Source organism: Aspergillus thermomutatus (genome assembly GCF_002237265.1).
Source record: "Aspergillus thermomutatus strain HMR AF 39 chromosome Unknown NODE_406, whole genome shotgun sequence".
Classification (NCBI taxonomy): domain Eukaryota; kingdom Fungi; phylum Ascomycota; class Eurotiomycetes; order Eurotiales; family Aspergillaceae; genus Aspergillus; species Aspergillus thermomutatus.
This window is the reverse complement of record NW_020798456.1, coordinates 1-14,285: the sequence shown is the minus strand read 5'-3', so window position 1 is coordinate 14,285 and position 14,285 is coordinate 1. Positions and strand designations below refer to the sequence as shown.

Below are 14,285 nucleotides of genomic sequence, written 5' to 3'. Positions count from 1 at the left end.
GTGAACGAGGTCCCTCTGCAAGGCATAGATAGATGGTATCCAGCTTTGACCATTCCCTTGTTGCCTGTGCTACGCCCTTGTATCACTATAGAAAAGGCATCCTTCGGCCTCACCGGGGAACACTGTTGAAGTTGTGATCCGCTATCTCGTTTTGAAACCCACCGCTCGGGGATCAAGTTCAACCACCATCGTCATAGGCTTGGCTATGCATTTCTAGTTCTGCGATGGATAAGATTGGACTCAAGTGATAAAGCCAGATAGATTAAACATGAAAGGCTAGACTTCGTAAACTCGTAACACGGGAGACGCCAAGCACTCCATACCAAGCCTTTGACAGTCCGATTAGGCGCAGCATACGGAGAGACTAAGGTAAGATCAGGAGTCATGTGGAAGGTGAGATTTTATCCTTTTTACACCATAATTCATATATTTTATGTGGCTTGTTGGTCAAGGACCAGGGCGTAAGACATTCAATATTGAGACAAGCAAATTTTGATATCGAGGTGACACTGGCTGTGATCAACATCAGCCGAAATCCATTGTTACCCATTACGGAATACAGTATACTACTACGGAATATTGATGGATGACTGGACTATTTTATTCTAGGTTTGAAGGTGAGTGAGCCAAGGACGAAAATATGCTCAACAATTTAGAGTGGGGTATTATTCATTTATCAACCAACAGTTCAGCCTTCGACTCTTGAGTCTGATGTTACTACTCCGTAGGCGATGACCAACGCAGCCCTCAAAAGAAGTAGATACAAGGGATGTTTCTCGCGTTGCGCAGAGTTTGTTGAAAGGTGCATATGATCAATAATCAATAAGCTTGGTCAACAGTTCCGAGCAATCGACCGACGTCACTAAGACATCAAGGCTCAAGGCTCAAGCGGCTTGAAGGTTACGACTTACAGCCTACTAAGGTATCTCACTTCTGGTGGTTTGTTGTGCTTTATGGAGTATCCATGGGACAAGCCGGATTTCTCATATTTCCCTAACCCCTGTCATACTCGCCTCAATCCCTGCTTTCAAGGCGGTTACCATGATCGCCTGTGTAGCTTTAACCGATTGTCCTCGGTCATGAGTATGCAATCTTCTCAGAATGGCTGTACACAGGATAGGGACTCGAGTCCGTGGTTTGTACTCCGTAGACTCCGTACTAAGAGTGTATCCATCATTTCATCGACATGGTCATCGCTAAAGAAACACTAAGGTGGTTGATCGGACGGTTGAGGAGTGCTGTGCGAATCAAAGACCGAGGATCCCAGGAAGAAACCGCCGGCAAGTTGGAACGCATGTGCGGACCCACGGGTACCGCAGGGGGCTAGAAAATTAATGGAATCAAACGGGTCCCGAGTCAGGGGTCATAGACTCACTTCTTAAGGTACTTGTCTTACAGTTAGAGAGCTACTGATTTCTTGAATTCTTCTCTGCCTGGCAATGCAAGTGGGTCTGTCTCCCATTTTAGTACGTATGTGCGATTGTACGTACTCTGTACTGTGCTTAGTGGCCGACGATCTATCCATTTGATCTCTTGTGATCTTGTCCCAGTCTGAATGGCGTTGTGCAGGGATACTACCGGACTACCAGTACCAGGTTGAAAGGGAAGTTGCTCCCTGCTGTTTGCCCTTGGCTTGGACCTGGACTTGCCAGTAGCCAGTCAATGAACTTTCTTAGTCAAACAAGTCTCAAATAGAACCTTCCATTCGCCGATCCCTCGACAATAACAGTCCGCTTGCATACGAACTGGGACCTCGGGGAGAAAATCCATCACAGAGATGATCTTATCAAACACCCACACCGATGTCCATCGATGCTACAGTATCAGCTGGCTTGGAACTAGTCTAGCCCCTCTACTTCTAGAGTCCACCCCCTAATGCCTTGAAATGCCTTCGAGTGCGGGACACGGTCGGCATCTCTTCAATTACTGTCAGGATAAGGTCAATATAATTATATACTAAGAGAAGAATCAGAGCAATATGACGACAAAATGACTCCGATCATCAGTTGCACACTCTGGAGATAAGTAAGTAGTAATCCAACTGTACGGAGTAGACTACGGAGTAACTTAGGCTCCTCCGCCTAATTAGCGCCTCGCTGATGTACCAGGCTCAATCCAGCAACTGCAAAATGGCGGTCACAATCCGACCGTCCGAGACAGGAGAAGCCCGGACCTGGACAATAATCTACGACTAGTTAAATTCCACAGCCATGTACGGAGTAGGGATCACCTCGAATAGTTACCTTTCTCTCACTTAGTCCAGAACGAGGCACAGAGGCAGTAAGCATCACAGAGACAAGGGATGTCAGATCAGAAGACGTGTACTTTTCTATCCTCTTTGTAGATCACATACTCATGCCATCAAGTCAGGTTCGCCGAACATGATTCAATCCCTGATCTGAAAGATATCCTGGCCAGATGCCAGCCACTCAAAGTTTCATGGGTTCAGAGTTTAGGACAATAGCCCGCTAATTGATTTGACTTGCTTTAGTTCCATGTCATCGGGCCCTGTGATACATTAGGAAATAACTGTAGCCGATTGCATTATCATTGGTCAAGCTGAGCGCACTGTGGGCTTAGTACACCGTATTTTATTTTCAGTTTAATTTCTGGGGTCCTTGTCATCTCGCCTCGGCCGTGCAGCCCGCTCGAGCTGAGTAACCTCATACTTGAAGGATTCGTGCTCCCTGATTTATGTTCGGCCGCGTACTCCGTATGCCACAGCCACTCATCTTCGAAGACATCTACTTGCCCCGCCCGCAAGCTGTCACCAGAAGATATATCAACCGAAGCAATGAGATGGCACAGAGTGTGCCTCATATGCCACCGCGATGCGTGCGTGCCAGGCCCTGCCAGCTAATAACCATACACCTCCTTAGCGGAAGCATCGTTCCCATTTCTCATGATTAGGTTTGTTTCTGTGAAACCAGATTTTCATCCCTGTGCCGCCGCGCCGCGTGCTACGTCCGAGCGCCACAACGTCTGAGCTCACCTTTGTTGGTCTGAACCAGTGGATTCAAGAACCTGGCTTCCGCTTGCAGGCTTTTTCATTACTCCGTACTGGAGTAAGCGGACTCGGGTGGATGGTTCTGATGGAGCCTTCTTTGAGAGGAACGAAAGTGGGCATCGTGTGACTGACATGGAACTTTTACCTGGCAAAGCTTCTAGACTAATCCGTAGAAGTGACTCAATCATGGCAACAAGGCGCGACCAGTGTGTACTCACTTGGTGGCGGAGCAACAAAGAAAATACAAACTGGATTTATCGCTGAACTCTGCATCATAAGACAGATAGTATGGAGTAGATACGCCTGGGGTCTTGTATAGAAATTGGGAGAAAGATCCGGTGTGAGGTGGGTCTGCAGTCTGCGTTCACCTTAGAAGGGAGGCAGAGTCGGGCTCCTGACCTCTCCCTTCGCCAAAAGGTTTTGGGGGACAGCTGCAGGTAGCCATGAGTCAAATGCATACATGCATATCCCACCTGCATATGAATGAATACCTTACCTCCTGATGTTGCATGAGAATTACCTATGTACGGAGTACTTGATACATCAAGTACTCAAGGCAGTGCGTGATCACCCCTCGAAACTACATTAATATCAAGGTCATTATCATTGTCGCACTTGGACAGGCGCTGGATACTCACAGATTTACACACGGCGTAGAAATGCTATGCCTGAGGCGTTGCATAGTATCCGTACACAGGCATAAACACCCAGACAAACCTTGCCCACTCACAAACAGAGGACACCAATCGACATATGTGATATGCACTGACTGCATCCTAGCATCCTGGATCCCTGCATCTACATTACCTGGATCGTAGTCGCACAGCCAGGCATGCACATATTTGATGTATCATGTATCACAAGGCAAGGCAATCCCGACGGATCATCAGGAAGGGAGCTTACCTGTTCCACTCCACCTACATTCGAGGAACAATGTCCGTTGTACGTCAGACAGGCTGGAGGGTCCAGAAGTATCTACTCGTAAGCATCGGTTCGGATTCATACGGACGAGAAACCACGGCAGGATGTGAATGACGCCCGCACTGGTTCTGGAGGGCGATTCCATGGTTTTCGACGTCCACCGAGCTACAGGGATGGCTTAGGCTTATAGTGCATTAAATACTGCGGGTAAAAGCAATAACAAGTCTCCATGGCCCAGCTGGTTAAGGCGTCCGACTGTTAAGCAGTAGCTTGTGCAATCGGGAGATCGGCAGTTCGAGCCTGCCTGGGGACGAACTTTTTTGTATTTTTAATACTTATATTTTGCTGGTTTTTCTTGCTACAGGTTTAGCTCCACTTTCAGCTAGGGCAGATCCAGAACAGGGCCACCTTGTGCTGTGAAAATCTGTAATTGGAATGTGGTACTCTGTAGAGCAACCTTGGTACGGGCGAACATCATCCAAGGAACAGTGCTACTTGAGGATAATAATAAATGAATTTTCTGAGAGTCACAATCTAATGGCATTATGAAGCCTAGGCAACACTGTAAGGATAGACCATTGTTCTTAGAACTTTAAGTGCTGTGCAGAGTCGATGATTTCATATGTCTTTGTCAAAGGAGACAGGGCAACCAAGCATTCCATATTTCTATTGAAGGTCTCATCCACTTAGCATGATTCTTTCAAGCCAGAGAATAATAACATGAGGAGAAGGAGAGGCAGTACGGAGTACTCTGTGTTAAAAGGAAGTCAATGTACTTTGTACATGAAGTAAAAAGCAAACGTCCCCAGGCAGGCTCGAACTGCCGATCTCCCGATTGCCGAATCCAATGATGGATTACGATAACAGTCGGACGCCTTAACCAGCTGGGCCATGGAGACATCTGATTGGTTCACTCATTGCAGAGTGTATCTCAGGGCGTCTGAAGAGTAGCAAGCCTGAACGACGTGGTTGAGTCCAGCCAGACATTAAAGGTGGCCTCCCAGCTGCGGTCATATCAACCAATTCAGTCGTACCTACATGACATCGAAAATACGACCAGGCTAGAAGCTCGGATGGGAGCGAAGGACAAAGCCTGTATCTGACTGGGAAATTTGGATGCCTTGAATGTTCATCGGACGAGCGTCCTCAACAAAGAGAGAGGGCCGAGTACCAGCTCAAAGGGGAACGGAACCATCGAGAAGGCTAGAACTTTTTGGCCCGGCCACTGGTGTCCAGAACCTTATTATTCCATATCATTCCGTACTCTGCACAGCCTCGAACTTGACTGCTGCCTGTGCCGCTGTTGACCAGCTCTGGACGAATCGTGCGAGCTTCCCAATCAGTGCCTCAAACAGCACTAGGCAGGGGTTGACGGTGAAGTAATTGAAAGACAAGCTGGTAAGGAGTGATTGGGAGTACGGATAGAGGGCAAAAAAAAAAGAAAGGCCAAAAATGAAATCGTCCCCAGGCAGGATCGAACTGCCGATCTCCCGATTGCTATGCATAACAGTCGGACGCCTTAACCAGCTGGGCCATGGAGACCACTTGTTGAAGTGTAATGGCAGAATTTGAATATATCACCCAGGGGAGAGGACGACCCACAATGTGGACTTGATGTAGAGGATGTCTTTGACGTACACTCCGTCCCGGGTTTTCAGAAGAAGTTTATTATTATCGATATTACTGAATACAAAAAAACTCAGGAGAGGAGCAGGGAATTAGTGATATTAAAGAAGAGATGGAGGTAAAAAGGAGAAAAAATAAAAGAAAAGAAAAGAAAAGAAATGGAAAGAAAGAAAAGAAAAGAGAAGAGCGAACAGGGACCAACAATGTCTATGTGGATAGGAAAAGAGGGAACAAAAAGAATCGTCCCCGGGCAGGATCGAACTGCCGATCTCCCGATTGCTAGGAGCAGCTGGTGCTTAACAGTCGGACGCCTTAACCAGCTGGGCCACGGAGACCACTTGTTGAAAACAGGTCAAAATGTGAAGTATATATCCTTTCCTAATTAGGCTCGGACATTGGATGCCGAAAATGAAACGGTTCTGCCTTTTTCTGATTTCCTGCGACTTGACTCAAATGATAGCAACCAATACGAAGCAATTCACCGGCACATTTGCTTACCTACCTTCATACTCCGTTGTCTCTTTGGACTGCAAGGTCGGTCGCTGCAATATCACGCATAGTATGCTCATTATACTGGATTCTAATGCCCCAGCATATGAGTATGAATAATCCGTAGTCGTTGAAGAGTGACCAAGGAATTCTGTGCCCCTCTCAACTCAGAGACCATGTGGTTCGTCTACCTCTCTCATTTGCCTTTAAATGATTCGAATATGTTGTTTAGCAGGCTGATCTACTACCTAGGGTTGTTCCCAATTTCACCAAGGCATGGGAAGCTGGGAACTTTGCTAACGATACGGAGTGGACAGTCGTACTAATACTATAAGAAATGGCTGCATCTCCTTGCTCGCGTCTTTATCGAGTCCTTTTTATTGAAACCTGGTCAAGTCTACCTCTAACGTTCACGCCGAACTATAGACTTTGCATGGCACCCTTTGCTATTCAGCAGACTGACTTGGGAGTCAATTTTGCCACATGCGGAGTAAATGCGGGGTCTCTGATGCATTTTCCTCCGAGCATACCATATTACTGCTTTGGGAGTCCCAGTATATCCCGAAAAGGTATTAGATGAGCGTGTCTAGTGTGTCTACATCAGTGTACGGACTACTCTATAAGGCCAGTGCAGAGTACGAAGGGGACGGCAAACGCGGGGTGGTTCAAAAGTGAACCTACTTTAGCATTCGGTTTAGACTCTTGATGTCTGGTGGCTGGTTGCTAGTACTAGTAGTGCAGTTTTTGAGTTGTAGTCCGTCGCCCTCAATAACCTTCCACCCATGCCGACGGTGGACATCAATGTACATCAGGATGGCCAGTGATGTGGACCGTCCAGGTTTCGGCCGGTGGTACCAACATCTTCTTCCCCCAACATGCGAGTGAAGGCCCCATGAGTCCTTGTCGGTCAGACGAGAATTTGAATTCTCGGTCAGTGTGAGTATGGCTGGTGAATCACGGGATGAATATCAACATCGAGTGAAATGGTGACCTTTTTGTTTGTCCTCGATATTGCATTCGTCCTTGAACCGATGAGAGCGTCGGGATCGATGTCCTTGGAGCTTTGTTTCGCTCAATGGCCCATCAATACATCTCTCTACAAGACGTATTGCGCTGGGTACGGACATAGGGTGCCAGTGTTCTATCTCTGATGGACAAATATATCATTCCGTTTTTCTTGATCGCTGCCTATAGTGGTCGAGGTAGGATAGTAATGCAATGCAACGAGGCTTCTGGGAGATTTCGTGTAGTATATAAAGCATGATATGCGGTTTTGAACACATGTATCGTTGCTCCTCACCCTGCGGGTTTCCCAGTATCAGACAGCGCAGCAATGTCTTTGTAAATAGGGATCCCTTCCTCGGTTTACTGGTGTGGTCCCTGCTTTCTGTGGCTATCGGCCGCTGTGTCAGAGTATGCAGGGCGTATTTATTTGTATATTCCTCTGCCGAGAGATTGTTGTATTGAGCTGTCGTGGAGATATATATTATTCGCCAGGAGTTGAGGGATTGGCATAACTCTCCACCAGACCAAGTGGACGGACCATTGTAGCCAAATGAGAAAACTGGGCACGTCGAAAAGAGGGCAGAGCCATGAGCATAACAGACATCGAAATCGGCGCCAACAATGAGTGCTGGAGAGTATTCACCACAGTGTGCAGTCCAGCAGGATCAGGTATAATGACCGCCTGAGCCGTGTACCGACGTCATACCCACTCTGACCGGAACCGTAACAACTTATTGAACGCAACAAGCCAGATTCCCAATCCACACATCATGGGATAATTGCGCCAGAAGGTCAACGGAAATATACACTGAATCGATTAATCCAAGAACAGCCCTGTGGTATAATGGAGAAGGGGCTGTCGCAGGACGACACCGTAGGTCGCCAGAACTTCACAAGAGGAACTGCCAGAGCTGACTTGACGGAAGAGTCATGGAGGGGCAATCAGCGATACAGAAACGCATAACCAACTGGAGGTACCAACGAACGCGCACCATGACTGATCCTTGAACCTCCTGCTAACCGCGACTCCCCCCTGCCTGCTAGGTCGTGCTCTACCCCGATTGCAGTCACCGCCGCAAGTCGTCCTTGGTTTCGGTAGATGACTCAAGATCAAGACCACACCTTGATAATACGGACGAGAGAACGGCATGCTTTGTGCATTCATTGATTATGGGTGAATGGATTGCGCCGCCGTCTAAATCAGACATCCGACCAGATGGAAAGCAGAGCAAGGCACACGAAGTAAATCCACCACAAACGAGGGTTGACGACAACAACCTTATCCCACCGTCCGAGGCCATGGATCGAAAGGCTCTCAAAACACTCCCTACGGTGGTGCAATCACGGCACCTGACAAAGAAGCAGCTGTCGGATATGGCATGGAATGTGCGCAAGCTGTCAAAGAAATTAGGGAGCATCAAGCTCAAGCTTACTGTGAAGACCGTTTTGTTGGTGACGAAGGTACGCGACGAGTCTCTTGTCGTACTTACACGGAAGGTCACCCAGTGGCTGCTGTCCAAGGATCGCTCGACAAAATATGTCGTCTACGTGGAGAAGCGGCTGGAGACGCACCCAGATTTTGGCGCCGTTCAGCTCATCGAAGAAGAACCTACGGCCGAAGGCCGGCTCAAGTACTGGGACACCAATATGGCATCCGAGGAAGCACATTTATTTGACTTTGTTGTTACCCTCGGAGGGGACGGGACGGTTCTCTACACGAGCTGGCTTTTCCAGCACGTCGTACCACCTGTACTCTCATTTTCTCTCGGTTCTCTGGGATTCCTGACTAGATTCGATTTCAACCAATACCAGAGCACGCTGGAAACGGCGTTCAAGGATGGTGTCGTGGTAAGCCTCAGACTAAGGTTCGAGTGTACGATCATGAGGAGCAATCGGCGGCCGGAGGACGACGCATCAAAGATAACGAAGCGGGATCTCGTCGAAGAACTGATCGGAGAGGAGGTGGAAGGAACATTGACCCATCGGCCGGACAAGGTTTTCCAGATCCTAAACGATGTCGTGCTTGACAGAGGACCGAACCCCAGTAAGAGCCTCCCTGAATGCACTCAAGCTTGCCTGGAAATGCGTCCCTGACTGATCCTATCAGCTATGTCTCAAATTGAGCTGTTCGGTGACGATGAGCATTTTACCACATTGCTAGCGGACGGCGTCTGTATAGCGACGCCTACCGGCTCGACTGCGTACAATCTCGCAGCGGGAGGTTCCCTGTGTCATCCAGACAATCCTGTCATTCTCGTCACCGCAATCTGCGCCCACACCCTGTCTTTCCGACCGATCATATTGCCAGACACCATTGTTTTACGTATGGGAGTACCTTACGATGCCCGGACAAGCTCATGGGCAAGCTTTGATGGCCGAGAGAGGTGGGTTTTGCGACATGGAAGCTTCTTGGGGAAATTCGCTGACAGCCATGGTAGAATCGAATTGCAGCCGGGCGATTATGTGACTGTATCCGCATCACGGTATCCATTTGCAAACGTGCTACCGCACAACCGACGTGGCGAGGACTGGGTTCAGAGTATTTCCAAAACTTTGAATTGGAATTCGAGGCAAAAGCAAAAGAGCTACAAATAGCGCATGCTGCTGCCAATGCACCGCCAACCGAGGATTTGCTGGTATGTGGTCGGGACTTGGATATAGAAGAGCAATCTTGCCTTGTTTGCATATGGATATTGTTGGAGGGAGGGCATGCACATGAACAAAGATCTCATATTCTTTCGCTTCTCATGTGCTCTTGTTCAATTTCACACAAAGCATATGATATTGGAAGCATCTATCTAGATGGCCCTCAAGAGGCATGTCATTGTTGGGCATCGCATAACTGAAGATAATTATCATGATTAATGAAAATTCGATCAATTTGTGCGTTATTTGTTTTGAAGATTTCCTTTCTGCTCTTCGCTCTAGAAGCTTCGTATGGGTCAGTGGGTTTCCGGGGCAGCCTCAGGCCGACTATAAAAGGCCTTCCGCCGCCGCAAATTTTCTTCATTCTCCTCTTCCACAATCAATGCCAACTCGACTTTGCACAGCAGCATTGCCTGCTCAATTGAGACTGGAGTTATATGCAGACTCCTGCAGTCGATCGAGCTACGAATATATTTGAATATTGCTTTTGCTCATTTCAGCGCACCATCTCGCGACTCACTAACTTTGGGTAAGTCTCATCATTTTTTCCCCGTCCTGCCTCGATCCTCAAATCGACCAACAGAGCCTTTTGGCTCTTATGATGAAAATTTTTTCCTACATTCGCAGTTTCCACGCTAGCCGTCGCCATGAACCCATCATAGACGTGCTCTGTGCGCATTATCTTCCTTGGATGTCTGATTCTTGTTGGTCATTTGGCATGGATTTGAGCATGACTTTGTTCATAGGTCAATGATTGAATATGTGCTAATAATGGCTTGCGGTATAGGTTGATTCTCAGGATTATCGTGGTCGGTTACGAGAGTGATTGTGCGAGGTTGGTGTCGCTGGCCTGGCTCTGATCAATACTGGGTATTCGATAGCTTCAAATTGATACAGCCAGGACTAAATCTCGTTGGAGTTAGATATAATGATGAATTTGCTTTCAGACATGCTCAATTCCTCTCCTGTGTTTACTTTCCCTTTACCCCCTAACCCGTAAGCATTGAGATCAGCACTTGTCGCCGTACCAAATCCGAAAGGAAAAATCATAGAAGTGGATAATGCCTTTTGACGCATATATCGTTACTTTATCTGGTCGCCAGTTGGTCGTAGTCTGACAAGTAAAGTGCTTGCTCTGGCGATATGCGATGCCCTATGGCCTTCAAGCGCCCGACGAGTAGTGATGATGAACATCTCAACCGACAAAGTCAGCTCTCCTTATCAACATCCAACATCGCAGATCGAAAACCAACGACCCCCAGCCAAGCTCCCTCCTAAAATAATTAGCTTACCACCACAAGATGATGCAATAATCGATTGCATTTACTATCTCCCTCTAGCTCATCCCGCCAACCTCCCATCTCCAGCGTAGCAACAACCGACCACAACCGCCATGTCACAATCACACCCCGCCAGACACTCCTCCATGCTGTCCGCCAGCGCCAGCGGAACAACCATAGCTGGCACCGGTGAGAGACAGCCACCTCCAAAGCAAGTTCCGACAGTCGCGCAACAAACTCCCGGCCTGCGAATCCCGTCGAACCGCAAGACGATCTACGACAGACATCTGAACCGCAGTCGAAATGCGGAGCTCAGCCGGGCAAGCTTTGCCTTTCTGTTCGCGGAGATGGTCACATATGCTCAGCGAAGAGTCACAGGGATACAGGATCTAGAGCGCAGGTGAGTGCATAAGCGGCTTCCTTTGATAGATTCGACGCCCATCCTGACAACCCGCCCCAGGTTAAACGAACAGGGCTACCCCCTCGGCCTCCGTCTCCTCGACCTCCTCTTCTACCGCTCCATGTCCTCCTCCACATCGTCCTCGCTATCGAGCTCCTCGACCTCTGCTTCCCCTCCTAATCGACCTCTACGTATTCTTCCCCTGCTCCATCTAATCCACGGGCCCCTCTGGCGCCTGCTCTTCCAACGTCCCGCAGACGCCCTCGAGCATTCAGTGTCCCCCGAAACACCCAACGAGTACATGATTACGGACAATGACCCGCTGGTAAATACATACATTAGTGTTCCGAAGGAGATGAGCATGCTCAATTGCGCTGCCTTTGTGGCAGGGATCATAGAGGGGGTTTGCGATGGGTGTGGCTTCGAGGCCAAGGTCACGGCGCACAATCAGCCCACGGAGATGTGGCCCGGGCGGACGATCTTTCTGGTGCGGTTCGGCGACAGTGTCATGGAGAGAGAGAAGGTGTTGGAAAGGGCAGGGGTGAAATAAGTGGATGTCGGACCGCTGAGCCATTGCCTGACGGGGTGACCACAACAGGAATGCCCGAGCCTTGCGACGACTCTGGGAGTCATCGCATTGGATATTAGAAAAAGAACTGCTTCAGAAGATTTTGTCACATCACAGACCGAGGCGTGTACGTGGCTTCAAGGGGAAGGGGCGGATATGCTTTACCAAGCGAGCGGACGTTTGTGTTTGTATCTGCAAGCATGATGTCTGTTTATTTTACACGCTCCGTTCATCAGCCCAAATACAGGGTATATATCCAATCCCCAGGACAAAAATATTAAATATGAATAACAAGGGCAAAGACCTGTCGCAAATTGCAATGCAACACAATCCCGATTCCCATCCGCTTTTTTCATGATACCAGGAACGCCAACAAGAACATAATAATTTCTTCTCATAAACCCGTCTATGTAGCATTCTCTGTACGCCGTCGCTTGTCGCGGTCGTCGTATGGCGAAGGACTCCGTTTCCTTCGATTGCTGGTATCAGGCCTGTATCGGTCTCTTGAGCGATCTCGGTCACGACTACGGTCACGGTCACGATAGCGGTCACCATGTCTGTCGTCCCGACGGTCGCGGTGACGGTCTCGCCTCGGCGAATATGATCTTGACCGCGACCTTCGTCTCTCCCGTACGGCACTGGCGTTGGCTCCCGTGGGACCTTTGGGGCGATCATCCGGACGGTCAGGTAGGAATCGCTCGTCAGTGATACCGATAGGGGCGGCCTCACGACGGCGGGAACGATTTTCGAAGCCGTCTCCAAAGCGGCCTGTATCCTCCGTCCTCAGGTCCTTGTACCGTGTCCTTCCCTTCTTTCCCAGCTTGGTCATATCCCGAATTTGCATATATTCAGGCAAGGTCTCACGAGCGACATCGTCCGCGAACCTCTGCCCCATGACATTTCTCTTGTCGAGTCCTTCGCGTTCCAGGTCATCACGGAAGAAGGCACCCTTGTGGAAATAGCGCTGCATAAACCCAGTCTGGCCCCTACTAGCTTCTTTCTCCTGTTTCTGCTTCTCAATAAACTCGCGGTCTTCGCGTTCGCGCTCTTCCGCAGTGAGGTTCCGACGACGCTCAATCTCTTCGCGCTCCTTCTCCGCTGCCTCGATGGCTTCGCGCTCTCTCTTGATCCTCTTGAGTTCTCGTAGCTTCCAAGCAGCATATTCTGCCTCTGGATCCACACCGTCCCGATCATCGATGGCACCCTCTTCGCCTGCTTCAACCACTTCGTCGTCATCCCACGCTCGGTTCGCCGTCGTCCGCGCAATGGCGTCTTTCTCCAATTGCTCTCGGACCAGCATGTCCGCTTTCTCCTGTCGCTGCGCCTTGCGGGCCTCCGTCTCCGCCGCCGAATCGGCAACATGGGCGGCGTTTTGTGCTTGGTTCGCTGCATTGTTGCGCTTGTCCTTCTTGATGAACGTAGGTCGTAACAGAACCCTCCGGGGCGCCTCCTCTTCTGAACTGCTCTCTTCTTCTTCAGAACTTTCCTCCTCCTCCTCTTCTTCTCCCTCCTCCTCATCTTCGTCTCCGCCTACTTGCACCGTCGCCGTCCCCGCTCGGTCGCCAGCAACACGAGCGGTCACCTTCGGTGGTGCCTCTTCCTCCTCCTCCTCCGTCACGAACCCTTCCTCGTCCTCGTCCTCTTCAATCCTTACATCTTGCACGCCTTTCGTGATCTTCCCAGCAGCGGCAGCGGCAGCAGGGAACGAGGTCGCCTTCGGAGCCTGTTGCCTCTGCCGTTGTTGTTCCTGTCTGCGTCGCTCCTGCTCCTGGACCTCTTCCTCCGCATCCTCCTCTTCTTCAGATGATGAGGGTTCTTCGGCGATCGGTTTACCTGGCCGGTAACGCTTAACTGGCTTGAGAGGATTTGCGGTCATACCGCGATGTTGGGAGGGAAGCGGAGGAGGCATGGTTGACGACCGCTCGAATATGGTGATCGATATAAGGACGTGTAGAGACTCTATCAGCTCATCTCACGAATTATGAGAATGCGAAATGGTATATCGGGTCGCAGAAGGAGAATGGCTTTACCGCCTAGAAAAAAGTCGATGATCTCCGATCAAACATCTGCCGATTGACGTATGGAGTTCTGCGGGCGGTCGAGAAGCGATGTACGGAGTAATGGAATCACGTGAACACGCGTTGCGCGCCCCGCGACGGAGCTTACCCATGAGAAAGATATCTACATCTTCATCTACATCTACAACACTGCCTATATTCCCAGCAAAACAACCACTGCAGGTATCGAAATAATCCCCCCAGGTCCTAAAGTCACCGAGTCCCAAAAATAGATAAAAAAAATGTCCCTCCAAACCCCCCGCGTCCTCCCCGCCCACCTCCACGC

The 14,285-nt window shown here is 49.5% G+C and overlaps 3 protein-coding genes across 3 annotated transcripts; 2 read left to right on the top strand and 1 right to left on the bottom strand.

Annotated features, from left to right (window-relative positions):
- Window positions 1-8,218: 8,218 nt before the first annotated feature.
- CDV56_100902 (putative NAD+ kinase) lies at window positions 8,219-9,643 on the top strand (the record flags this gene model as incomplete). The annotated part of the gene is made up of 3 exons (XM_026754521.1): window positions 8,219-9,092; window positions 9,156-9,432; window positions 9,487-9,643. 3 exons carry the CDS (start codon window positions 8,219-8,221, stop codon window positions 9,641-9,643), a joined length of 1,308 nt encoding a protein of 435 aa, XP_026609830.1.
- A 1,444-nt stretch (window positions 9,644-11,087) lies between these two features.
- On the top strand, window positions 11,088-11,924 carry CDV56_100540 (trafficking protein particle complex subunit 5; the record flags this gene model as incomplete). Its single annotated transcript, XM_026754159.1, has 2 exons — window positions 11,088-11,374; window positions 11,435-11,924. 2 exons carry the CDS (start codon window positions 11,088-11,090, stop codon window positions 11,922-11,924), a joined length of 777 nt encoding a protein of 258 aa, XP_026609829.1.
- Window positions 11,925-12,348: 424 nt separating this feature from the next.
- On the bottom strand, window positions 12,349-13,851 carry CDV56_100137 (microfibrillar-associated 1 family protein; the record flags this gene model as incomplete). The annotated part of the gene is made up of 1 exon (XM_026753756.1): window positions 12,349-13,851. One exon carries the CDS (start codon window positions 13,849-13,851, stop codon window positions 12,349-12,351), a length of 1,503 nt encoding a protein of 500 aa, XP_026609828.1.
- Between the last annotated feature and the right edge of the window lie 434 nt (window positions 13,852-14,285).